General features: G+C 44.5%; 2 protein-coding genes across 2 annotated transcripts in view; one reads left to right on the top strand and one right to left on the bottom strand.

Moving 5' to 3' along the window:
- LOC119385442 (shootin-1) overlaps positions 1 to 21,653 on the bottom strand; it is a 60,642-nt gene extending 38,989 nt beyond the window's left edge. Inside the window, exons 1-6 of the mRNA XM_037652876.1 lie at positions 21,307 to 21,653; positions 18,193 to 18,287; positions 14,244 to 14,304; positions 9,419 to 9,513; positions 3,676 to 3,868; positions 719 to 816 (exon numbers count right to left, since the gene is read on the bottom strand). Coding sequence (XP_037508804.1) covers positions 719 to 816; positions 3,676 to 3,868; positions 9,419 to 9,513; positions 14,244 to 14,304; positions 18,193 to 18,287; positions 21,307 to 21,388 — 624 coding nt within the window. The 5' untranslated portion in view covers positions 21,389 to 21,653. The remainder of the gene's footprint in view (positions 1 to 718; positions 817 to 3,675; positions 3,869 to 9,418; positions 9,514 to 14,243; positions 14,305 to 18,192; positions 18,288 to 21,306) is intronic.
- A 1,496-nt stretch (positions 21,654 to 23,149) lies between these two features.
- On the top strand, positions 23,150 to 24,857 carry LOC119386610 (uncharacterized). Its single transcript, XM_037653894.2, has one exon. The coding sequence runs from the start codon at positions 23,151 to 23,153 to the stop codon at positions 24,234 to 24,236; it is 1,086 nt and encodes a 361-aa protein (XP_037509822.1). The 5' UTR covers position 23,150; the 3' UTR covers positions 24,237 to 24,857.
- Positions 24,858 to 26,231: the final 1,374 nt, after the last annotated feature.

Here is a 26,231-nt window from a genome sequence, read left to right on the forward strand (position 1 = left end):
TTATAAGTCTATTTGTTCATTTCGAATACTTCGAAATTTAGAACAATTTAAATTCGTTTCAAAGCGAATTCGAATACTGTAATATTCATTCGAATATTCGAACTGCTCGAATATTCGCACAAGCCTACAAATAATGGCATAGTGGGTGCTTCCCTACTTCGCAAAAGTCGCGATATTTATGGCATAGCGGGTACCTCGCAAGTGCACTGGTAGTAGTTGCCCCAAGACAGTTTACAACGGGCTCAAGAAAGGTCGCTTTTCCAGCTTTCGCTGTGACTGTGCTGCGTGTTCCGTGCAGGCTTGGCGTTTTTTGTTCTCAGAGGCGTGTGTTCATCTGCTGTCAAGCAAACCATATTACTTGCAATTTACAGAAACTCATTATGTCATTTAATAAATGTATTCATGTGCATTTGTAATAGTGGCTTAATTTCGAACCATAAGCCAGCAATAGCAATCACACATCACATTTCTGTGCAATTACACAAAGCATGCATGCATTCCGATGAGTTACTTGATTCACAATATCAGTTCAGGCACACGGCACACCCCAGTTACAAGAAAAAGCTTTCAGGGAAGCACTGCAACTCAAAAATTAAATATTCATAAAGAGAGAAGACGTGCTCCTATCTCTCAAAGCACATTTCGCAAATAAAGTTTAACACAAGGAAAGTTCAAACACCAGCACGCAAATCAATGAGATTCTGAGGGAGCTGCTCACCTCGGCCAAGAGCCGCTCATTCTTGGCAGCCAGGTCACGGGCACCGCTTTCGCTCCGTTCCAGCTCGCCCTTGAGGCAGGTCACTCCGAGCCTCAGATCTGCCATTGCGTGCATGCAGTGCAAAGGTGAGTTCTTTTTAGTGACCCGAAACAGCTTTTCTTATTTTTCTGGTGCATAGCACGAAATCTTTGTTTCCCACTGGTTTAGTACTCAGGAATGGTTTGTAACTTCCAGCAGTCACCTTAGATGAACAAGCTTTACAATGAATTGTTCTCTTCCGCTCCAAATGGCGATGGATTTTTTCAGAAATTCTAGAGAATGTCACATGATTTTTGCTGGTTGCACTCTCATCCAGAACAATGAAGTAAACTTCCCTCTGCAACATTTACAGTATCGAAGTGTGATCAGGCAGCTTGCTCAAGGTTTCACGCATCTTTGCAAAAGCTACCAGTGGAACTCATGATAACTTTCCTGAGCATGGTACAAGTAGGCAGGCATGCTTGATATGTCTGACAGCCAGAATTATTTCATGTCAAGCTTTGCACTGCCATCTCTCGCAATCAGGGTGCTCATTGTGGTTTTTAGCAGATGAACAGGAATTTCAGATAGAAATGCACAGTCTTGTTTTCATTCGCTCCTACGACAATTTAGCTTAACATTTGCAACAAAGAACCGAGGTGGGGTGGGGGGGGGGGGGAGGCAAGAATGAGATGATAGGAGATAGTGAGACTGTATTGTTGTGTCTGAAAGGTTTGTGAAATACCCAGCCTCCATTTCCAACAATTCTGTATAAAAAGTACTGCCCTGAGTGCAAAAGCAGCAAGGATATAGGACTGGGAAAGTTGACAATGTCACAGAAGTTGTCCTTGAGCTAAAGCATCCTCTTAGTCATGATGCTTACATTGATAGGTAGTAAGTTAGCTTTGAATTAAATGAGAAGGCATACACAGTGGCACTTTAGGCTGAAATCCCAGCAACAGAAAACATTATTCTTTTTTCTTGGCGCATGCTTTAACCCTAGTGTTTACATGTACTATTCTTATGAGCCCAATATTGGGTGTACATAAGACTAACCTGAAGATTACCCACACACTATACTTAAAGGATCCCCAACACCAAAACTGAAACATCAGGATGTTCGTGTTGTTTCACTGCGCTGTATATGTGGGCACTTCTGGCCGATTATTAGTGGCGGACGTTAGCTTTAAGATATTTTAATTTGGTTTTTAAAGTAAGTGTGAGTGCTCATCTGAGTTGGCAGCACCTTGCGACATCGCCACTGGTATGACGTAGCTTGAGGCCCCTTGTGATGTTCCACGAGTAAAGCGACTACTGCTGACGTCACAGAAGATTTACGGGGTGCACACAGTGATACGACTGGGACCCGGCGAGGGCTATTGTGCCTCACCCCTCTCACTCTGTTGTCGGGCTGCTCTCAAAGTAGTTCTGGCTGTTTAGGCCAGGAATGCCTTTTCTTTTTCCTACCACATCGTTCCATTCATTATCGCACGTGGGGCCCCGATTTGAAAACTGCACTTCTTCAACGACACCAAAGCTTCAGTGCACGTGGTCTTAGGCGCTCCCCCGCTGTGGGGCACTAGCTTCTTATGGTTTTAGACAGGCATTTCAAAGTGATGCAAATTTGGTCGCAATTAACGACACTTGCATTAATGATACGATACGTTGGAGTGTTTACGACTCAGTTTCGGGATTACCAAACATGAAGCTACAAATCACAGTAAAAAAGTCACTAACAAAGATTTCGCTGTCACGGGTCCTTTAATGCTAAAATAACTCTGTGGCACTTCAAGGAGCACAGGCAGGGTCCTGATAACACCTTGCAAATCTCTGAGTGTTTCCTTCTGTGAAACCAGTGTTACAAAAAGCACAGGTTCCACTTTAAGGAATTGCTCTCAGCGATACCTTTCTTGTTTAAAGTTTAAGGCTTGTTTATTTAAAAGAAGAAGAAAGTACTGAGACAGAACGTATAATGTGCCTGACTGAGCCTACATTGTCCGCACGTAGTTGACACAACAGACACAACTGACTGAAATGAAAAGTCACTTGCGTGACATTAACATTGCGCAGAGTTTAAAAAAGAAAAAAAGAGAACTTATACATATTTAAAGAAAAGATTTGTAGTTAAGAAAACTCGAAAGAGAAAAAGCCTATCAGTTTAGCTTAATTAGGTACTCTGACTGATACAAAAGGTAGATTACTGGAAAAGAAAGTTTAACTCAGTTCTTTTTAATTTTGTGCTAAATTATGGAGCAGGTACATTGGTACAATGTCACAGATTTCGATTTTTTTAATGTTTAGACTGCCATGGCTCAGTAAAGGTTTGTGAATATTTTTATGTCTTTCGTGCTTTTGTGGAATGCCAGGTAGTGAAGCTATGCCACTTAAAATATCACTAGGCCCCAAAAGACACTGCAAAAATGCATGAGGTCATAGCAAGCTTGGTTTGACATCACCAAGGTGGCTTCATCATGTGTTTTTTCCTTTCTTTTGTTGTGCCTTAACTGGCTTAACTAGTAGTAAGAGATTTGTCTGAAGAATTTAATTCAGCAATAAAATAAAATACACATTTTTGGGACGCATTTCGCAAAAAATATCGACCCTCAAAGGGTTTAGCACCTGCAAATGACAGCTTGCAATCCCGGTAAAACATAAAAGAAAAAAGCAAGGCATACGTGATCATCAAGCTCTGGGCACTGAAATCAGTCTATGCCCACAGACAGCATCGAGACATGCATACAGTAATGGCACAGCACTGCCCCATCCTACAATATCAAATGAGTCATAAATTCTGTCTATATTAACACTATGTTTTTGATGATTTATAAGCAGAATCTGGCCCTATTGAATTAGGTTGTGACACATATTTTACATCATAAATCAGTTGTTTTAGCCGAAAGCTGCACCGATCAAATGCGAAAGACAGCAAGACCACTCACCCGCGACAGTCTGCCTGAGCTGCTCGGTCTCCTCGTCGTGAGCGGTGGTGCCATTGCTCGTTAGGTCGGATGACGTCGACGATGCCGCCGAGAGTGCAGGAACCGGCAGGCTGGACAGGTCCTCACCCGATGCAGCCACCTTCTCCCAGAGAATCTGGGACGTGCGCCGCAGGTCCTGGTTCTCCAGGTACCACTGCAAAAGAGAATGTGCATCACACAAATGGCCGAGACTTGAGGAGGTCACGTGGGAGCTCACTCGTTACAGGCCAACAAAGGAGACCCTTAATGTAGCAAATCAGTCCTATGGAAGCCCACAAGGTGGTAAAAGGTTTGTGAAAAGAAAAGACTGTCATCCATCCATTTGTAGCACAAAGCTAGAAAGAAAATCCATACAGAATCCATACAAATCCTGGACCAAGACTACTTTTTCGTCAACTACGAAGCTACCTTGCCGAAAAATCTCTATGGGCCTTCTTCTCGTAGCTTTGCATTGCGAATGTGTGGCTGACAATTTTCCTCAATGTAGGTAAAGTGTACAACAGCACGATCATTGATAGGTAAAAGGACACGCAGAGTGCAGCTGAGGCTGGGGATGTCTTCGACAAACTCAGGCATACTATCTGCAACACCTATCTTCTTCGCCAGTCATTTGTGCGATTTGGTGGTTCACTTATTAGGAAGTGTTGCAAGAGCCTTTTACCAAAGAAACTCTGACTCCTCTGTCACTGTCCACAACTCCTGGGAAAACTTAGTAATGTACCTTTCCACAACAGCTTTACTTGGCACATGCCACTAGCAAGCAATCTTTCAGCAGGCAGACTTGCCTCCAGGTCTCAAATCTCAGAAGGCAGCATAGGTGCCAAGTGCGGTGGTGGAAAGGCTGGAAAGGCCCAACCTTCTGGGTAATTGCTGGCAGAAAATAAGCGCGGTTGATGGAAAATCTTGCAATAATCTCAGCAGGCTTAGACACTGACAACACATGCAATGGCAGAATCACCTGTTGCGAAGTGCAGTCAGCTGCTTTGAGAGCCCTTTGAGTGCCATCAAATTTGTGGCTTGCACGTTCGTTGTTGCAAACATTTGTTATTGCCCTAGGACGCATGACACATCCTCCAAGATTCATGTATTCTCGCTAAATAATTTGATATTGCCTTATTTATGTGAATGACTTTCGGTTTCGGTTTCTGGGCGCCAAGTTGGACAGTGGAAGTCACATTGTAGGAAGCTTGAACACATGGGCCCTCAAAGCTGTGACACACGCAGTGCTGCATCATCTGCTCTCGCACACACGCATGAGCAACCATTTGGACGCCTTTAAGACTCGCTAAAATTCTCTGCTAGAGAATATTAGTGTGTATAGTATTCCAATATAACCAGAGGTGTTTACGGAGTACCAGGTCAGGGCCGTAGCCAGAAATTTTTTTCGGGGGGGGGGTTCAACCATACTTTATGTATGTTCGTGCGTGCGTTTGTATGTGCGCGTGTATATATACACAAGCAAAACTGAAAAATTTCGGGGGGGGGGGGTTTGAACCCCCAAACCCCCCCCCTGGCTACGTCCCTGTACCAGGTTGCCGGACAATGGTATCGACATCTTGCGATGCTTCATGCAACCACAATTATAGGTGCGTTTCTTTGTTTTCGCTGAGTGAGCGTGGCGAAAAAAAAAAGGCAACGTATTCGGAACTACGTCACTGCTGAGAATTTACACCAGCATGAAAGTAGAATACATTACATTTCTGCGATAATAATTCTGTGCTTTTGTGGTTCATCCTAGCACCACCAGGTGGCCCCACCTATCTGGCCTCTCACGTTTACGGCTATGGTAACCCGGTATGCTGATGCAAAGAAGTGTGCGAACAAACTAAAATTCTCTAAAGTCGCCTTCGCAAATTCGTGTGAAGATGCAAAGCACTTTGCGAAATGTGAGAAAGTTTGGCTACTTCAGCAACCCGCTGAGCAAAAATGAGTAGGTTCACAGCCGATGCTCTCTTGGCTTGCCTGGTGCAGCGGACCTGTGGGTCACCGCTCACTGCACATCACTCTAATATGGTCTGATGTCAATAAAATGAAAATGAATTGGGAGCTGCTTTTGGAGCAGCAAAATTTTGATTTTGGAGCAGAAGAACCTGGATTTGGAGCAGTTAGTGGCATTTAATATGTCGTCCTAAAAGCTTGAAAAAACAAATTTGTAGAAACTTGGGGGGGGGGCAAGTACATATTTTAAGTGGCTTAGAATACACATAACACTGAAACAGCCTTTGAAGAAAGTTTTTTTTAACAGATTATTGCCAGGTATGAACTACACTACCTTTTTACATACCACACGGCCTATCTAGCCAGTGTAACAAAACATATGAAATAATTGAAGAAAAGGTTCTGGAAACTAGGTTCACCTCAAACATTTGAAAAAAAAAGATACGAAGAAGCATCACACTTATCAAAAATAAAAAAACTGTGATTGCACAAGAACTGTAGTTACACAGCAGTAGGCCTTTGCTTCAGATCAGTGATATGATTTAGCAGATTACTGCTTTGGCTTTTTGTACGTCTGCTTTGTCTGCTTATTAGCTTTTCAAGCTGCCCAAGAGCTTCCTGTAGGTCAGTGTTGTTACTCTATGTCAGGAGAACATCACAATAAGCGTCTTAACTATCTGCACGGCCAGGCTGTTGGCATAGCGTCAAGTGTACTGCACGCTTTTAACAGGCAAAAGCGCACTGCACCGATGTTCGCTGCCACCTCGTGCAAGACCACCTTCAAAAGTGCAGCATGGGTGCCAAGAAACCTTGCTGCACTGACTATTTCGTCAAACGTGCGCATATGGTACAGCAAGAGTAGCGCCGTTGTTAGCGCACTGTACCTTTTATTGGGGAACGACACAAACGCGCTTCGCATGAGTCTGCTGCCGCCTTCTCGTGCAAAACCGCTAGAGCAGGGGTTCTCAAACTTTCTGGCCTTGGGGACCCCAATGGCTTCTCCAGAGTGCCGCGATACCCCTAACTTTTTCGAAAGCGGGGAGAGGTTTACGCCTCTCGACGTGCGTTGGCCTGTTCTCTTTTCTTTACTATCGAAGGCCATCGCTGTTGATGTAGAACTCCCAAGAATGCATAGACTTGCGATTCCCCCCCACGCCGCTCCACGAGTTGAGTCATGCTTCAGGCACCGTGCACCGTAAGCAATGTGTTGCTTATGGTACACGGTGCCTGAATTTTTCGTTTAACGATGGCTTCATTAAATGCAAAATGCAATGCAAATTTGCTTGTCTGAATAAATAAATTAGTTGCTAATTAATAAATACTTAGTAGAAGCAGCACGCTCGGGGCACGGCAGCACATTTTTACAGGATCACACATATTTACAACAGTCCAGAGGAGATTATGGCAGCACTATGGGAGCCTTCATTAGAAAGGTGCATAGAAGAAACACACTTGGGCGCATCTATGTGTTCCGCGAACGTCTTATTTTCTTGGTATTCCTGGCGCTGGTTGAAAAATCATGTTGTCAACTCAGCCTTTTTTTCCCACTGAAGCAGACGTAGGCATCAAAATTCTTGTTTTTGAGGCTGTTTTGGAGCAGTTCAGTGTAATTTTTGCGATTTTTATGCTTTTGGAGCAGCTTGGCAAAGGAAAACGGAATCATATAAAAAATGTGCAATAAGCGCAGCTGTCTCACCCCTGCTAAAACTCGTTACACTTCTTGCACAGTGACGTCAGTGTCAGTTGCACTAGTGATGGGTCTCGATCGCAAGAATGAGCATTTAGGCAGACTTTGGAAGTGAATTAAAATATATCCGAAATGTTTGCTGTGTCAAACACTTCGTGCTGAGTGCCCTTGCATACAGAGGAAGCCTACAGCAGGCTTTCTATAGCCTCAAAATTTGGTGGCGCCACCCCTTTAACCCTTTAAAGTCCGTTGTCGGGCCCCTCTCGACAACACAACACGGTTGCAGCGGCCTTCTTTCAGGCTCCACACACTGCGCAAATATCGCCTAAAGACTTGGGCACAATATGAACAACAAAAGTAAGCGCATCCAATGAGTTTTTCTTGCACAGTTGTTTTCCTGTTGCGGGGCTCAAAACTGGTGAAATATTTTCGGATTAGAACGACCGGAAAGTGGGTAAATGTTTTGGACCACGAAAAGTTAAGGCAATGTAATAAATATCCTACCAATCATAGGCAAGGACAATGGTCACTGTATTGCCTGAAACGTCTGCTGCGCATTGTTGCCAAAATAGAGTCATTCACTCTAGCTTATGCTAATTTCTTACGTGCTTTTTTAAGCTTGCCACATAAAAAATTATTAAATGACATGATAACCTCATTTTTTTGTTAAAAAGTGCTTCAGTGTCCCTTCAAGATACAACACAATAATTTATTTGTTGCAGATTGAAGAAATTGAGGCCCACACCAAAACTATGCAGTTGGCAGCTATCACATCATCATAACCAGCCTATTTTTTGTTACGTATCAAAGCATGATCATCAGCCTACAGTGCACTTCTTATCAAGCTTCTGTCTTAATCTTCACATTTTTGTTCCATATGTTAGAACCTACATAACACAATGATTGCACAACTTTTGTTTCAATGATAATGTTAAGCTGCTAGTAATGACTTTTCAGTGCAATATGTAACAAAGAAAAAAGGCAAATCCCAAGAACTTAGGGTGCGAACCCCAATCATAAAAGCATACCTAGGCATACATGTTTGTAAACTCTGCAATTAGACTATAGTCAGCTATGAAGGTACCCTAACAATGCCTTATACATACTTTATTTAAAAATAGGATGAAAAAAAGATTACAAAGGGCCACAAAAGAAACAGGTGCCTCCATTAGAGAAAAGCTAAAGAGGAAGACAGGCTTACCTACATTACACTTCTAAACACACACACAAAAAAAAGCCACTGTTGCCACGATATGAAGCTAGGTAAGCCACACAAACAAAAAACGGTTAATGGCACTGCCTTTGAGTTTACGCCCCCCCCCCCCATTACGTGGATTCTGACAGTGTCTGCTGAAGTCTAGTTAATTTTTCATTAGTAAACATGACCTACATTGCATTCCAATGTAGATAAAGACTGAACTCTTCAAAATAATTAATAAGCCATAACAGTTTATGCATTTTAAAAAGGTGCTTTGAAAACTACAGTGCCACAATGACAATAGTGTGGCAGTTTCAGCATGAAATTCAAGGATGAAATATTAGCCATCATTTGTTCCTTTGAGCACCTCACCTGTTCAATGAAAGGTTTTTAAAGATTAGTTCATAAGCTTGAACTAGTCTTCTTACTTAGAGTCATCTTCACAGCACAGGCTGCCTCTCTATCTGGCTTCAAGACATGTGTATGGTCACCTAGCAACAAGCCATAACAATGAGATGCAAGAACAATTCATGACAAATTTAGTGAGGTTTTACTTTGATAACTCATCACTGGAAAAAAAATGTAGATTAAATCCTGGGGTTTTATGCGCCAAGATACAGTTGCGAGGCAAGCTGCAGTGGGAGACTCCAGATTAATTCTGACAAGCTCTAGTGTTCTTGCATTTTGGTCTTGTCAAAATGCGGTGACCGTGGCTGGGAATCAAGCACACACCCGTAAGCTTAAAAGCACACACCTTAGCCATAAGGCAGGTCCCTTTTTTATTTATACTGCAACAGATGCAAAACTTAAAAATTCAGGCTCGCCCAATGTTTTTCTAGACACGTCTTTGCAGATTACCCAGCAAAACGAAAGCAACAAACCTGAGAGGCCTTTTTGAGCACCTTGGAGGCAGCCTTCGTCTCAGCATTGTAGCGGCTCCTGAGCATTCCGTACTCCTCACACACAGCTTCCGAGGCTGCAACCAAGCACAACACCACCCACGCATCTGAGCACTCTGGCCAGTCGGAAAGTGCCTCTCTCTACTCTCCTGCCCAATGCCGCACGCGACTACGGTGTGCCCCAGCAAAAAAGAGCGCTCCCCAGTCCCACAATCAGCAAGGACGTGAGTCACTAGCTGCATGTTTGTGCCATAGAAAACTGATTTCGACGTTGTATATAAGGCTGTTATGTTGCTGGTATATTATATGCTGCAAATCTATTACTTCCCTCTGCAGGTGCAAAAAAAAAAAAGAAGGAAGTTCCATTACACAGCCTGACTCACCACAAATTCGTTAGCTCGCACATGCTTCCGCCTTGCAGCTGATAGCGACAGGGTGGATGCGCTTTTGAGTTTCTTATCATTGGCGCAATGCCAAACTTTCAATCAGGAGAACTCGCTTATGATCAAAATGTTGCCAGATGACACACAACAAACAAAGCTGATGTGCAGTTTCAAACTAGAGATGTTCAGCGAGGAGTCATGAGCAGACATAAATGTGCTCTTCTTGTATACTTCGAAATGTCATGCACGAACACTGCCAAAAATTCTTGGATTGTTAGTGGTCGTGTTCTTTGTCATGTAGGCCTATTAATCATGAAAAATGAAAAACGGAAACAAGCTCACACCTATGGCCACTTTACTGCAATGTCAACACATTAGTACTTTACATGTTTGAATGACCGCTACCAAAGGCAATCAGAAACACAAGACGTGCCTTTTTCCTGTCAAGTCATAAAAAATACTGTTTTAGTTCTCACACACTTTTCAGAAACATAACAGCTACACAATGAATTCTTGATATTTATGTTGTTGTGCAGATTAACGCAATGAAACAGCGCAAGCACCATGGTTAAACTTTTCCTTTCACAAATCATGAATTCTTCACAGAGTGTCGTTATTAGGCCTCAACTAGATGAATCCAATGAACAATTAGGCCAAAGAAAAGTATAGGGGACATTAATTGTTGTCTTTTAACTGTAGTGTTGTAATTAATCCCTTAAGCGCTTATGATGATCTCAGCTCGTGATGAGCAAACATCGCTTTCTTGCTTATGACCACCTGTGCTCGTCACGGCTCTTCACCAAAGTTTCAAGAGGCTTTTGACAAGCCCAGCTCGTCAAATGGAGTTTTCCTATTTAAAACATAGATCGCAGCATGGGTTCCGTGATTGGCGCTTTTATTAATGGCATCTTCGGCTGAGCTGCACTGGCAACGTTGCGGTGGAAGGGAAGTTACGTCAAACACCACCCGAGTTTCAGGCCCCGCTACGGGCCAGACAAACATGTGAGCCACTAAACTCAAATCTGTGACTGCAGCGCCGTCACCGAGACGAGCACAGCAGTCGAAATTCAGCAGATGACACTTTGCAATGGCGGATTTGTACTGGGATTAAGAGCGCAAACGACGCAAAACCAAAGGATTCGAGACGCTTGCGAGACGCTGTGCGTCCAGTGTGTGCTCGTCTGTTCTCCACACGCTTTTCGTGCGTGAGTTTTGCACAAACTCGACGATGGTTAGCAGTATCTGCATCATCTTTGCTCTCTGGTGAAATTCCGACAGCAAAAGTAGCCTTATGCGAGCACGGCCGGATGATTTACAGCCGACGCATGTTTTACGTGCAGTCCAGCCGTGTTCTGCTGCAGCGCCAGCTGTAAATTGCGCCTGCACTGATGGAACGTCGCCGCATCGTCTGCCAGTGCATGCTGAACGACGGGATTGCACCACGCTCCACTGTCGATCTCCACGGTGGCACGGTGGCGTGCACTCGTGTCGTGGCCGGCCCAGCCGAACGTGCGGCACCACACGCATGGTGACCAGACGAACGTACGGCACCGCACGAGTGCGCAAAAAACGCGAGTGCCGCAAGCCAAAGATCCCATAAATGAGAGTCTGCACACTAAACGGCGAAATGAGCCCCTTGCGTTGGCACAGTGCCGTGCTGGTAGCCTCATCTAGTTTGTATTGAACTATCGAGGAATAGTACATTTAGCCCAGGGGAAGTCAAATGAAACCCTTACTTTCTGGAGTTGAAGAAATTTCTTTAAGCACAGCAAATGCACCAGGTATGGGGTATTACCAGAACCGCAGCCAGGGGGAAAAAAAATTCCTGGCTATGGGCTGGGTATTACAGGACGGTGCGAAATATGGCGAATAAAGCATTTTTATCTGTCGTAAAATGTTTTCGCAAGTATTTTTATTTTTTGAATATGTTACTGAAGCATTTCATGTCATAAGAAATGTGAGAATTTTCAAACAATTCTTTGTAATCTAATTGGCACTTAAGGGGTTAAGGCATAAACTGCAATGAGTTAAAGTGGATGAAAAAAATTAGAGCAGCTTTGCACTAGTGGTGCCAAGCCTGAAGGAAGAGTGGAGCTGGGCGGCCTCTCTTCTCTCTCTTTCTTTCTCTCTGTTTCTTGCATCTCTTTCTTGTGTCTGTTTCTTTTTATCTATTTCTTTCTCTCTCTATCTATTTCTTGCTCTTTCTATCTTTATTTCTTTCTTCCCTTTCTTTCTCTTTCTGCCTTGCTCTCTGTTTTTTCTCTTTTTCACGTCTGTTTCTGTCTATATCTTTCTCTTTGTTTCGATCTCTCTATATCTCTCTGCTTTCTTTTATTTCTTTTTCTGTCTTGCACTGTTTTTTCTATCCCTTTTTCACGTTTGTTTCTATCTCTTTCTCTCTCTTTACATGGTTTTCTCTGTCCCCTACCTTTTTTATGTCCTTATTCTCTCTATTTTTCTCTTCCGCTTTCTTTCTATCACTTTCTCTCTCTATATTTTCTGCCTCTTTCTTTCACTCTCTCTTTTTTATGTGTTCATTTTCGTTTTGACACTCGCACCTGCTGCACACGGAAGTGGGGCTTGACTAATTCCTGAGGCACATACCCCCTTGAAGAGTTTTCTGGTCACACTGCACAAACTACGGTGAGCTACAACTGCTTTGCTGTTAAAGTCACCCTTTCCATTGGTGGGGTCTTGAACCTACAAACTTTGAATACCGCATCCGAGGCTCCAATAATTGAGCTACGACGGAATGCACTTCCCCGTCTGCTTTGTTGGGTATTTTTGTGCATATAGTTCCTGGGAGTATTGGCCAGCACCGCTCGTAGCCAAGGCGGCGTCTTGGCTATGAGCGGCAAGTGTTAGCCTCATTTTAACGTATTCTGTGACATCATTATGACAATACAATGAGGTACTTGGAATGAGTCACTTGTATGGCCTGAATTAAACTCACTATGTGAAATAGTCCGATGAGCTAAAGCCATTTAGATCTGACGCCATGGTGCTGAAAAGACTAGAATTGAAGGACGACAGGACGTGCGCTATCTGGCCCACATGCTGTAGTCTTTCATGTCCAGTCTTTTCAGCAATAGCCTGTGGTGTCAGTGCAAAGAACCAACTAGCCCAAATATCTGCACCCCTGAATTTCATTTAGATCTAAAGATTTTGCTTGAGCTACGGAATGTGTCAGCGTCACGATCAGATCAGTGCACTTGGCTCTATTTTTAAAACGTGAAGCCGAACACAGCCCTTGTATAAAATACACAAATAAGATTGTTTCTTCATCTGCACTTTCCCAAGAAACTGTTCTCCATGTGTCAGGGTAGTGCTACTTCAATAATTTAGCATACAGGGAAAATTGTACTTTAATAATTTGAATTTCATGTTACATTGACCACGTTACACACTGTAATGATGTGATGTACGAAGATAAGGTAAAAAATTACCTTGTCTTCATGGGGATAAGCAACACAAAGTGGTCCAGCATGAACATCAATGTTTTGAACACTGAACAGAACTCAAAATTGACTAGTAGTCACATGACAAGGTATCCAACCATTTTTCTCAGTGATAAATGTAGAGGTCTTGCAAAACAGCAGTGAATCACAGTTTTAGAAACATTAAGCTAACCAGCAAGCAGGTAACCTAGTGCAGTTAAGCGACCATCAAGGTCACCTAATTCCACTAACTGCAAGGCTACGATTAAAGCTCTAGATATTTCCTGTGACCAACTTTGCAAGCATGTTGAAAGTGTATCAGACGAAGAAGAAACGAAATGGAGATATGCACATTTCCAAACTAATGTTTTGTGTGCTCTTATTTGGCTGTCGTTCAAAGTTTTCTTTTTTATTTGTTTATAGCGGAGGAGTGCAAAGCATTTGAATCTACAATGGAGAATTCCACAGGTTTTCCTGGCCTGAAAGAGAGCTTTGCCAAAAATGATTATTCATGACTGGAAACTGCTATGTCTTCCATTGCAGGCGCCCCAGATACACCCTTCCCTTTTCAGAGTGTGCCAGCAGTTTTCTATAATTCTGTGTCATATAAACACGTCACCCACCTGCGATCTATGTGCTGTTAAAACACTGCCTCAGAAAATAAATTTTTGCAGCGAGACACAGAAAGCAATGGCAAGGTTTACCATCACATACAACTCCTCAAAAGGAGTTTTCCTTGAAAAAACTCCTTAGAATGAGCAAGGTTTAAAAACTCCTTAAAAGGAGCAAGGTTTAGGGGCAAGAAAAGCTCCTCAAAATTGGCAGTTTTGCCCTTAACTTCCAACTTCAAGGAGTTTTCAAGGAATGTATTACAAGGAAGCAGAGAGCGAGTTCCGTAACGCAGAATCAAACACAAGGTAAGCAAAGACAAGTAAGCAGAAGAGATCACAGTGTGCAGCTGTTACGTGTGCAACAGTGCAGACTCACCATTTTGCAGTCTGTTGAGTGTTTCCTGCTGCTCCTGTACTTTAAGCTGCAGTGAGGCATTCTGAGAAAGAGGGAAGAAAGTGCACACGACCAGTGTCGCTGGTGTCATGAGCTGTTTGCAGAGCATTCTGGGCTAGCTAAGCAACACACTGATCTCATGTACCATCATGCACTAGGTATATATATTGCATGTTATTAATCTAATGTATCTTTTTCATATTTATCCATAAGGTTGGTATTTCTGGCATTCATCTCAAAAGAAATAAGTTAATGAAACCGGCTTTCCAATTCAATGAAACATGGTATTTCTACATTTACTTATTTACTTATACCTCCATGGTGAGCTTTTATAATGCCTTCAAGTCACGAATGTACTAAAGCAAATTATTCATTAGATTTACAACACCTGCCACAGAAGTAGGCTTACGTAATGCAACAGATTAATTGGGTGTCTGAATATATATGCGGAGAGTGTCTTAAAACCACAAATTCCATTTCTTTGTTCACTTAGATATCAAAGGGCAAGAAAAGAGCTCAATTATAGTCATGTAGTGTAAAATTACCACTAACTCATCTACATGATGAGCGATAAGAGGAGGGCTGCATAGCAACAATCTGGCCACAATCCCAATATTTTACAACAGGTGTGGTCTTTTTTTTTGTCGACGACTGGTTTGTGGAAACTGGTTTCTGGAAAAGCTATCATGTCAAACTGTTTTGGCTTGCCACTAACCACCTTTATTTATAGCTTTTCAACTATTTTTGAAAATAACAAGCTGTTACAATGAAATGATGTAGTATTATGCACCTTCCCTGTATTTGTACCGCAATATTGTTTTTTATGGTTTTGAGGATAAGGATTTTAATATAAAGGAAAATTTTTTAAGGACCCCTGACAGCGAAAATTTTGTTTGTGGCTTTGTTACTGTAATTTGTAGCTTTGTGTCTGGTAATCCCGAAAATGAATCGTAAATGCTCTAAAATATATATAATTAATGCTAGCATCATTAACTGTGACCAATTTTAGCATCACTTCAAAACACTTGCCTAAAATCATAAGAAATTAGCGCCCCACCGCAAGGGAGCGTGTAAGGTCATGTACGCTCAAGGTTTGGTGACGTTGAAAGCGGTTTTCAAATCAGGGCCTCACATGCTGTAAAGAACGAAACGGTGTACGTGTTTCGGTACGAGTTAAGCCTGTTAAGCATTCACCAGACTGTCAAGAGTGTGTGCCTCAGGAAAAGAGAGAAGCATTCCTGCTGTAAGCAGCCAGAACCACATTGAGAGCAGCCAGCAACAGAGCGAGAGGGGCAAAGATGAATAGCCCTCGCTGGGTGCCAGTCGTGGTATTGTGTGCACCCCCAAATCTTCTGTGACGTCGACAACATTCGCTATATTTGTGGAACATCACATAAGGCCCCAACCTACGTCGTACCCGTGGCAACGTTGCGAGTTGCTGTCAACTAAGATGAGCATTCACGCATGCTTTAAAACCAAATTAACATATCGATCTTCAAGGCAACGTTCGCCACTAATAATCGGTTGGAAGTGCACACGTATACAGGACAATCAAACAGCACAAACATCTCGAGGTTTTGATTTTGGCGTCGGGGGCCCTTTGAATGTCACATCAATAGCACGATGGAAAAGTTTATTTAAGTGTGAGATTTTCAATGGAGAAATTACCATTCACTGGCATTCTATGACGCAATAATGTGCCAACCATCCAACGAGCCCTGCTTAGTACCTATTCACGTAGTATCTCTCAACTTTTTATGCTGCTCCTGTCAATAATTAGAAGCTTATAATTTTTTAATCAATGACTTCAACTTGCTGCAAAAAAGTTTGCGCAGTTGCACTAAGCCATGCAAGGCTGGGTCAGAGCAGAGTTGGTAGGCACCTAGCTGGTCCTGGCTTGGCTGGGCTTTTACCCTCTCATCTCTCTCTTTCCCACTCCCTGCTATACTGTCTGTTTGTCTCTATCTCTTTCTCTCTATGTTTCTCTCTATTTTTCTCTCTCTTTCTTTCTCTTTTTTTCTCTCGCTCTGTACTCGTTCTTCCCTCCCCCTCGCCCTCACTTCCCTTTCCCACCTCCTAGCTATACGATACTATACAAGGCTATGCTATGCTCTACGAGCGTGCCTGGATAGCACAGCGGTTACGACACTCGCCTTCGGACCGTGGATATGCGGATCTGAATCTTGCTTCGCCACGCGTTTTGGTAGCAAAGCAGGAGAGGAAAAATAGGACGGAGATGAAGACGAGGATGAAGAGAGTGCGTGCCAGTTCATGTTGATGATAATTTTCTATCTACGACACGCAACAAACCTTGAGCATAACAGCTCTGCTGTAAAAAGCTACTATGAGTTGTTGCATCCGAGGCTGATGCTCTACCTCTACGCCATCGCTGCGGCATTGGAGCGAGCAATAGAAAGGAAAATGTAATGTGTAGCCTTAAGGGGCAAGAAGAGAGCAGAGTGGGTCAGGGAATAAACGGGTGTTAAGGACATCGTAGTTGAAATCAAGGAATAGAAATATGTATGGGCAGGGCACGTAGTGCGTAAGCAAGATAAGTGCTGGTTATTAAGAGTAACAGACCGAATTCCAAGAGAAGGCAAACACGCAAGGGGGAGACAAAGTTAGGTGGGCAGATGAGATTAAGAACTTTGCGGGCATAACGTGGCCTCAGCAAGCACAGGTCCAGGGTGATTGGAGGAACATGGGAGAGGCCTTTGTCCTGCAGTGGGCGCAGTCAGGCTGACGATGATGAATTGTTGAGGAGGTCAGTGAACAATACCGAGCATGTTACACTCGCATTCACTACAGAGGGATTTTTTTAGAGGCTTCACAAGAGTTCGATGAAATGTCCTGCACATACATATGACTCATGAGCCTCGTCCTAGGCTGATTCTCATTAATGACTATTAGTTGAAATTAAAAAAAAACCTCAGTGTTCTGTATGAATGCTCCCAATACAACTCGAAGCCAAAAGCTATTAGCGTGGCTATATTGCTGTGCAATTTATATCACGCGATCTCTGCTTTTAAAATTTTTTTCGTCCCGCAAATGCCGCAAGCATGAAGTGAATGCGCCGCTCCAGTGCCTTGAGCCATGAGGTGCGTGAGTGGTCACGTGACTTTAGGCCGAGTCATGCGAACACCCTTTTAAGCGAAGCTTTTGTTCCTCACAAATTGGAGTTGTAGGGGTAACTGCAAAAACAGGAAAAAAAAAAGCGCTTGCGAGTCTACAGAAATGCGGGTGTACACAAATAGGGCCCTTGAAGGTGCACTGGTCACACGCATGTTTGCCGTTTTCCGATAAGTAATGCTCTCTTGATCGCGAGTTTGTTGGTGATCAGCCATTTCTGATACGGCAATCTGATCTTTTACTGAGTTTATCGAAGTGACTTGTCACTTCATGTTGCCACATTTCATCATTGCCGGAATATAAACACATAACCGTCATTGTTGCCCGTAGCAACTGAAGTGCTGCACTGCTAAGCACTGGATGACGGTCCGATTCCCGACATGAAGCAAGGAAACAGTGAGGAAGGAGTATTGCACAATGCGAAAGAAAGCAAATAATTGTGGTGCCTCCTTGTTCTGTGCTAATGCATTGTGTTACCAATTCACCCAAGCATCAACTGTGCCACACTTGGTTAGGCATACAAAAACTGCTTGGTTAAGTTGGGGAGACTGGGGAGACTAGCGAGGGCTGTGGTCAGTGCTGCACATAATTCTTCCTCTCTACTTTTCTTAAACTCGTTTGCCAAAGAATAGCAAGAACAAATATGTTTCACAGAGCTGGAACATATTGTCATTTGACATGGTTTGCTGCACCACTTGCTTAATAGAACGATCGCACCCCACTAAACTCAGAAGGCAGGTTTACAGTGTGTAACAAAACAGCGTGAAGTGAGGAGATTAAGTCGTCAGTAGAAATGCATTACCTCATTGCGGTACTTCTTGGCCAGCCTCTGCTGCTCTTCGTAATGCTGCTTCAGCTCTTCATAGCACGATCGCAGGTCCTCATAGTCTCTCACTGCTGGAATGACATGCACATAGGCTGCTTTTCATCGTGCTGCTCTTTCACATTTCAAAATGCACAGGGCATCCTTTTGAATTCAGAAGGGGCAGTTGGAACACAGTAAGAAAAATCTCTGCTGTCTGCAGACAATACCATCATCGACATGTGAGCCAAACATGATTCCACCAGCAATGCGTCTGCCTACAATCTATCATAAACAGTTGCTCACTTCATCCTCTGGTATCCTTGGCCTCCTCTATATTATGCCTCTGTGACACAAGAAACAGACCTGCGTAATGGAAGATAGACACCAGCCACTGGGTGATTGCTTATGATCATGAGTCCCTATTGATTGAAAGCTCATGAATGGATGTGGAAAAGTACGGGGGAAAGTTGACATTGTGCTCTGTATATCTTGATTATTATTAAGCCCATTTCAAGAATGTTTGGAAAGATATATTCGCCATACATGACACATTTACAAGAAAGCTGCTATATTTAGGCCCATGCCGTTCCTGCAGCTAGGGCATTGTAGCAGCGAGAAAATTTATATGAGTTAGCTGTATAACTGTACATTATCCTAATTAACCTTTCTTTTATTAACTTTTATTATTTATTCATTCTTTTTCATCCATCTTTTTATTACTGACTTTTAATTGCATATGTTGCACCAGCGAAGTAGTATTTGCATAGCAGAAATTTCAAGGCTGGCAGCACTTCTGAGCAATACTTGCCCCAGTGATATGCTGAAAGTGCACTGGTGTTCTATTAACAAAACTTGTCAGCTTTAAGAATGCTCTTGAGAAACTTAACATAAATCGATGCGGTGCGATGCAACAGCACTGTATTCGGACCCATTCTCTTTTGTGCTTGTTTTAGTTGCACTGAAATATAAATCATGTTTAACCCACTAGCCCAATCCTCACCCCTCCTAAGTGGGACACCAAACAAATATTTAGGGCTTTATATAATAAAAAGACCGCTTCAACGTATTAATCATCTCAGACATGCATTTAATGTGCATGCCCTCTAAAAGAACCTCAGAAACTTAAAATTCCTACATTGGTGTCTTTCCTTTCATTCCCAAAACACTAAGTCTTTGTCCCGTTCGTTTTCTTTCTTTCTTTTTTTTTCAGTTATTCTAAACAGATTCTGAGGAAGACTATGTGGGGCTCATGACATCAATTCCACCTCTTTAAACAAGCTGCAGAAATTACTAACGTGGTAAACGACATATGATGAACAGAAACGAATTAACATGAGTAATTAATTCACAGTAAATTGTGTACTCGAAGCATAGCAGTAACGATGCCATGTGTATACAGCAAAAATGTTGACGACAGCATACAGTTATTGGTCTTTAAAATGCGTGAGAGGACATTTCAACATCTCATTTTACAAAACTGGCAGTGAATTTCCATTAGATGAACTGTCGTACTGTGCAAAGAATTTAATGGAGAAATGCAAAGGTGTAATAACACCCGAGGAATAATTTATAGACTGTTATAAGAACAAATAAGGCAACATTAGCCAGTTCTGGCCAATGTTGGCAAGCACTAGCACTACACAAGTACTAAATATGTCGCAACATGCATTTCACGTCATGCATATCCACATTTATTCAATTAAAGAGGTGAGCACAATGACTTCGTGCAACTTTAGACATGACGCACTTTATGCCATTTACGACAGGAGCTGTTATGTCATGCATGCACATTTGTGCAGACAGTTAAAAGAATGACTACGGTGGCACCATGCGATTTATGCTACTGATGTCATTTATGATACGTTTCGAAAATGAAAGCTATCACATCGTGTAGCAATTCGTGTAACATCACATCATTTCATCTTTGCCATATTGCATGGGTGCAATGCATGATCCCGTATGCCAAGTTAATGAAACGACCCTACCGGCTTTGTGACATACGAGATATCCCTGGTAAACGAAAAAAACTTCGTGGCATCATGTCGTTCATGCTATATTACATGTCATAATGCATTGGATGTGGATGTCATGTTAAACATCTTTGTTGTATGTCCATGTCAAGCACATTTTGATACATATGAAATTAATGAAACAACCGTGATGGCATCATGATGTAGGAGGCTTTACGGACACTCTAAAGTGCTTTTGGTTTGCCAAGGATGCTTTGCATTCAAAGACGTTCCTTGCACCTCTGTGCAGCATGATAAGGCTATACATAATGTCAATAATTATTGCGTGCAAACATTAGGGATACATGTGAACATATCTTGAAACTAGTGTACTGCACCCGTATAGCACTGCGAGTCAGGTTAACATATGTAAAACCGACTACAGTTGCACAGCATCAATTCCACAGCTGCAACATGTGCCGTAACAATAATTTCTATTGATGTAAGCGTCACTGTAAAATAAATATATTCATTTATCTGAACACTGTGATCAGTTGCAAAGGCAATATGTCCCATATTTAAAACAAACAAAAAAGAAAGTTCTAAGCAACGACATGTTATAAAAAGGAAAACAAAAAGCTAGTTGATTTTTCTTTTAGATGTTCTCATTCATTCTGCCGCGAGAGGTTTTAAAATTTGTGTTCAGCTTCAGCTCCACATCATAGGCCTCTGCAGCTCACTGTGGTTCACTGCAGTGGCAAGGTCTGCTATTTATTTATATGAACAGAAACGTCTACCGTATTCAATGGTATGACTGACATACACAGCTGCCGCGCACACATCACATGCATGTTCGAAACGGCCTAGAATCTACAGCGTCGGCTTAAAACAAGCGTGTCCCTGTCACGCAGTACATACGGCGTCGGATGACGCATGCAACGCACGCGCTGCTAAGAAAATGAAAACACGCGCGCGCGGAAATGAAGTAAGAAAAAGTGCCGGCGCGCTCGCTTCCTGGCCGTCAAAAGCGGGCGGAGCAGCTGATAATTCGACGTAGTAGCGTTGCGCATCGGTGGCGCAATACGATAGAGAATGCGCCGATAAGCTGGTTCGGAGATCAATGAGCTGTTAGCCGCAATCTCGATCAGGCGCGTCATCTTACCTTGCCTTGACAGCTGAGTCAGTCGGACGAACTTGGGCCTCTCCAGCTCGTAGTCGGCGCAAGTGGCACACTGCGCGGACATCTTCGCAGTGGATACCGCAGAAAGAACTCCTCAAGATAGTCGCATTGACGCGCGAAGCTCCAAGATCACCTGCGCTAGAGCGCGCTCCACGCAGTTACAGGTCGACGGGGGGAAGAGTGTAACGATCCCGGAACAGGCCGAAATATGACCGGCCGTGCAAAGTAAAAATCGTGAGGAAACGAGGCGCCGCGCGTCGTGGCGAAGAGATAAGAAAAGAAAAAAATCGAATGAGCTAAAACCTCCCCTGCCAGCCGGGGAGTACTCCGTCACCCCCCCTCGACGCCGCTCGACGAAACCAGCGCGAACAACGCTGAGCGGTAGCGGATGCTGGCCCGTTGGAGATAGCGAGATTAAACCGCCGCGAAGTCGCACACACACGAGCACAGGCTACACTTGAACCCTGAGATGGGCCGTCGCACGCAGCCTCGGAAGGGAGGAGTCTTTCACGGGGCAGATGAGAAACCGGCTCGCCAAGGTAGATCTCTCGACAGAAGCGCGGATACGAGTTTCATGCCGAGCACGTGTGTTTGCTACGTTCGACGGTGATGTAATACTGCTACGTCATTTAGTTTCGGTTTCGCTTTCTTTTGTAAAAGTACTCTTCTCTTTCATTTTTTTTTATCTGTGGCCTTGCCTAAACTTTGTACTTTTTTCATCTACCACTGGGGGTTATTCTCACCCAAAATTAAAATTTTTTAAATGCTTCTAGAAGCAAGGTTTCGGTTTTGTTTCTGCATTATTCATGCTTCTTGTTTGATTATTATATGCGTGCTGCGCAAACCATTAATTCAGTATGAAACGCTATGACTGCTCTCATATCACCCCAAGACAAATAGGATCTGAAAGTAAATTGCAAGAATAATTTTTGAGCATCAATCTTGGTACATTAAATGTTTTTCAATGTCTTGCGGTACCTTTTCGATCCCATCACTGCTGCTACGTGCCGTCAAGTTGATGAACGTTGTTGTTGGTGCGCGTCGATAAGCAAGTGGCGACAACCAGCAGTACGCCACTGATGTGCATCCTGTTTCGGTGTTTTGTATGGGCTGCCTGAGCACAGCACTTCCGGGCAACGGGCGTCGGATTCCAAATCTGAAAAACCGAGCTATAGTGCCTAATAGGCACTATAACCGAGCGATCGCGCGATATCGACCACGCGACACGTCGTGCGAACATCTCGATCGTTTCGTTGCTCATAGCGTCGCTTGTCGCGTGCATTTTCGCGCACATGTGGTTTGGCCATTCGCAGATCGCTGTTAAACAAGCCAATTTCTCTTCACGTGAATTTATGATAGCGTTATGCATGTAAACCACTGTAACGGCTTCCACGGAGGTCAAGGGCACGGACAACAACAAGTTGAATGACTCTGCTGATAAGACGTCGCAATCCTCGTCGTAATGCGCTGTCTGCGCTAGAACCTTTCTCGACGTTCGCCCAGATTCGGCGAAATTTTTGTGTTGTTGCCAAAGGACTAGCTATACAGTGATAACGAGAAGACGCGGGTGCTTTCTCTGCGGCTGACATATTTATTAGTGCCACAATAGGTCGCATAAAATGTCGTAACAACTTGCTCGAGGACTCAGTCGCCGCACGTCACTTGCGCCGCTGGTTAAAACGAAAAAGCGAGTCCGAAAACTGCCGCGAGTATGGAGGGCCGCGAGCCTTGCGCACTATAACCAGCACATTTTTAACTAATAATATTAGAGACTGGTGCTGCTTGCTAGACAATCTTAGCTAAAGTATTGAAGCGTCGTGCTTAGGATGTTAGGGTTCATTCGAAAGACTCGAACCTCCCGCTGGATCGAAGAAAATACTAAAGCCGGAGTTGCGACGTCAGCTGGTCTGCCTACACTGCGCCGCTCGCCTCGCGCGCCCCCACCCTCCTCTTCTCCTCGTCCAAGATGGCGGCCGCCTCGCGGACGGAGCTCGGAGCCGGAGCCTACGCTTCGATCAGTGATGAATGGTGACGCCAGGACCGCATCGCCGGTCTGCGCCGCCACGGCCGTCAAGAGGCCCCCCTGCGACGACGGCTGCAGCGACGTCGACGAGCGCCAGCCTTCGTCGGCGAGCGGCAGCGGCGGCCCGGCCGCCAACAAGCGGCGCGCGGCGGCGATCGAGGTGAGCCGCTTCTGGAACGAGCCGACCTCGAGCCCGCGACTGAGCCGTCGGTTCTACGGCGTCGACTGCCAGGTGCTCGCCAAGCGACTCCTGGGCAAGATCCTCGTACGCCGACTGGCCGACGGCACAGTGCTCAAGTGCCGCGTCGTCGAGACTGAGTGCTACTTGGGCTGCGACGACCAGGCTTCGCACTCGTACAACGGCCGGCGCACCGAGCGCAACGAGCCCATGTTCATGGACCCAGGCACGGCGTACGTGTACGTGGCCTACGGCATGTACCACTGCTTCAACATCTCCAGCGAGGGCGACGGCGCCGCGGTGTTGCTGCGCAGCGCGGTGCCCCTCCAGGGCGTCGAGCTAATGCGGCGCCTGCGCGGCGCTCGCCGCAAGGACGCCGGACGCAAGCTCAAGCTGTTCGAACTGTGCAACGGGCCCTCCAAGCTGTGCCTCGCCATGAACATCACCAAGGAGACCCTGAACAAAGAGTTTCTGCCCGACAGCCAGGCGCTGTGGCTCGAGAGAGACGGCGATGGCGACGTGCCGCCCGAGCAGATCGTCGTCTCTCGCCGTGTCGGCATCGAAGGAGCGGGCCGCGAGTCGGCGGCCAAGCCGTTGCGCTTCTACCTGAGAGACTGCGACTGCGTCAGTGTCAGGGACAGGGTGGCCGAGACACGGGCAGCAGCACAGCAGCAGCAGGTCGTCGCGGCGCTACAGCCGCCCGTGCCCTAGCTGGCGCACTTTTAATAGGATTGATTGTGTGTGTTTTTTTCACGGACCCACGGCGACAAAATGTATGTGCGAGCAGTGATCTCCCTCACCACCACGCCCCCCGATTCACGTAGCCCCTACGTAGGTGCTGATACTTTGTGCGTCTATGTTGTGTTGGTCGTTGATCGACTGCACCGAAGACGCTGCCGAGTGAAGCCCTCTCCGTTCAAGAGGACCACGCTTGCATTGCTTTCCCCGTTCAGTTACGGCTCCTACGCCAGCCGGTGAATGTGTACGCTCATCTAGTGCAGCCTCGGAAACGCCACCACCTCTACCTCCGCTTTTAACCAAACACCCAGGCATGCGGGGGATGTTTTTTTTTTCTTTCCCTATTGTTGCTACGTTCCACAACCCCTCCCCCACAGCCGCCCCAGCGAGAGTCAAGCTTGTTTTTTGTTGTGTTCTTTTTTAAATATTATTTCTTTCCGCGCCTTGTTGCCTCTTTTATTGATGTGTTTGTTGAGGAGACTTTTGCGCATGCACCCGTCGTCAACCGACGAAGAAGCCGGTGTTGCGCGCTTGCGCTCGTATTATAAAGAATAAAGGGAATTCGCATTGGTGCCGCCCCTCTGCTGAGGTTGACGAGTGTCGTATACGTGTCCTCTAGCGCATATGCGTATGCATTGAAGCGCCACGCCCGGATGTTCTGCGATCCTCATTTGCGCGAGCTTGCGAGCTGCCGTGCGCGATCGCGTCCTGCTGGGTGTGTGCGTGATTGTGCGGGGGTAAACATCAGCCGACCGCCGCAGCCTATCGGTCTCTGTTTACTGTCCAAACAGCCGCTGCAGCCCATGCGGCCACCAGCTGATGGCTAGCCAAGTGCGCAGTCCCACAAGCTTTGCTTCTGCCACCCGAAACGGAAAAAGCAGGAAAAAGCAAGCGCATATGCTTCGGAATGCCGCTTCGTTGCCATTGTGCCCGACAGATGGCGCCACCTACGCGGGTTGGCATTTCTTTTTTTCGTGTCGCGCGTATTTCGAGCGAAGCGCTTCGCTGTATCCGCTTAGTTTGCGCTCTTAAAGGGTAACCTAGTCTAAATCGAGTACATAATCGCTCGCAGGCCTTTCGCGAACCCTGCTGCGCTGTACTAGATATCTCTTTCAGCAAAGAATTTTCGCAGCTCGAAATACCGAAGTAATTACTGCATTGGAAGCCTGGCGAAGCGTATGTGGTCACTCTCGAATCGAGCAGCGTCGAATATATTTACACATGCACAAAACAAAGCAAAAGCTGTACGTGTGTTCAACAACCGCGAAGCAGCCTCATGAGTGAATGAAACGGGTAAATCGGCGCTCATCAAACACACTTTGCTCTTTGCTTGGAATGACCGATGTAACAAAACATTACCGCTTTAAACGTTTTGCAGTATTCGTTCACATATGCTGCATTGCGTACGCTACCTCTGGCTTAGTTGTGAGCCCTCTCGGCAGCTACAGGCGGAAAACCTTCTTTTGCCACGAATGAAATCCGTATTTAAACAAGGTGCGATAAATTCCTAATATGAGCGAGGTGGCAATCGTTCTTGTTTTTATATATGAAACCGTGCCAGAGGCGTAGCCAGAATTTTTTTTAAGGGGGAGGGGGGTCAACTGTGGTAGGTGGTCAAAATTGATTCTGGAGCCCCTACTGCCGCGCGCCTCGCAATGATATCGTGGCACACATCACCTCATAAACATTACATGCTATCCTGTCGCATATATATATGTGCACGACAGGGGCGTAGCCAGAAACTTATCTCGGGAGGAAGGGGGTCCGCCCGTCATTTATATATATATATATATATATATATATATATATATATATATATATATATATATATATATATATATATATATATATATATATATATTATATATATATATATATATATATATATATATATATATATATATATATATATATATATATAGTAGTTTTAAGAAAGCGCATCTATGTTTTACTTATAACCTTGCGTCG

Source organism: Rhipicephalus sanguineus, chromosome 3 (genome assembly GCF_013339695.2).
Source record: "Rhipicephalus sanguineus isolate Rsan-2018 chromosome 3, BIME_Rsan_1.4, whole genome shotgun sequence".
NCBI lineage: Eukaryota > Metazoa > Arthropoda > Arachnida > Ixodida > Ixodidae > Rhipicephalus > Rhipicephalus sanguineus.

What these genes read in the sequence shown, in the direction of transcription:
- LOC119386610 (XM_037653894.2), top strand. Translation starts at nt 23,151, where the DNA reads ATGTTAGGGTTCATTCGAAAGACTCGAACCTCCCGCTGGATCGAAGAA.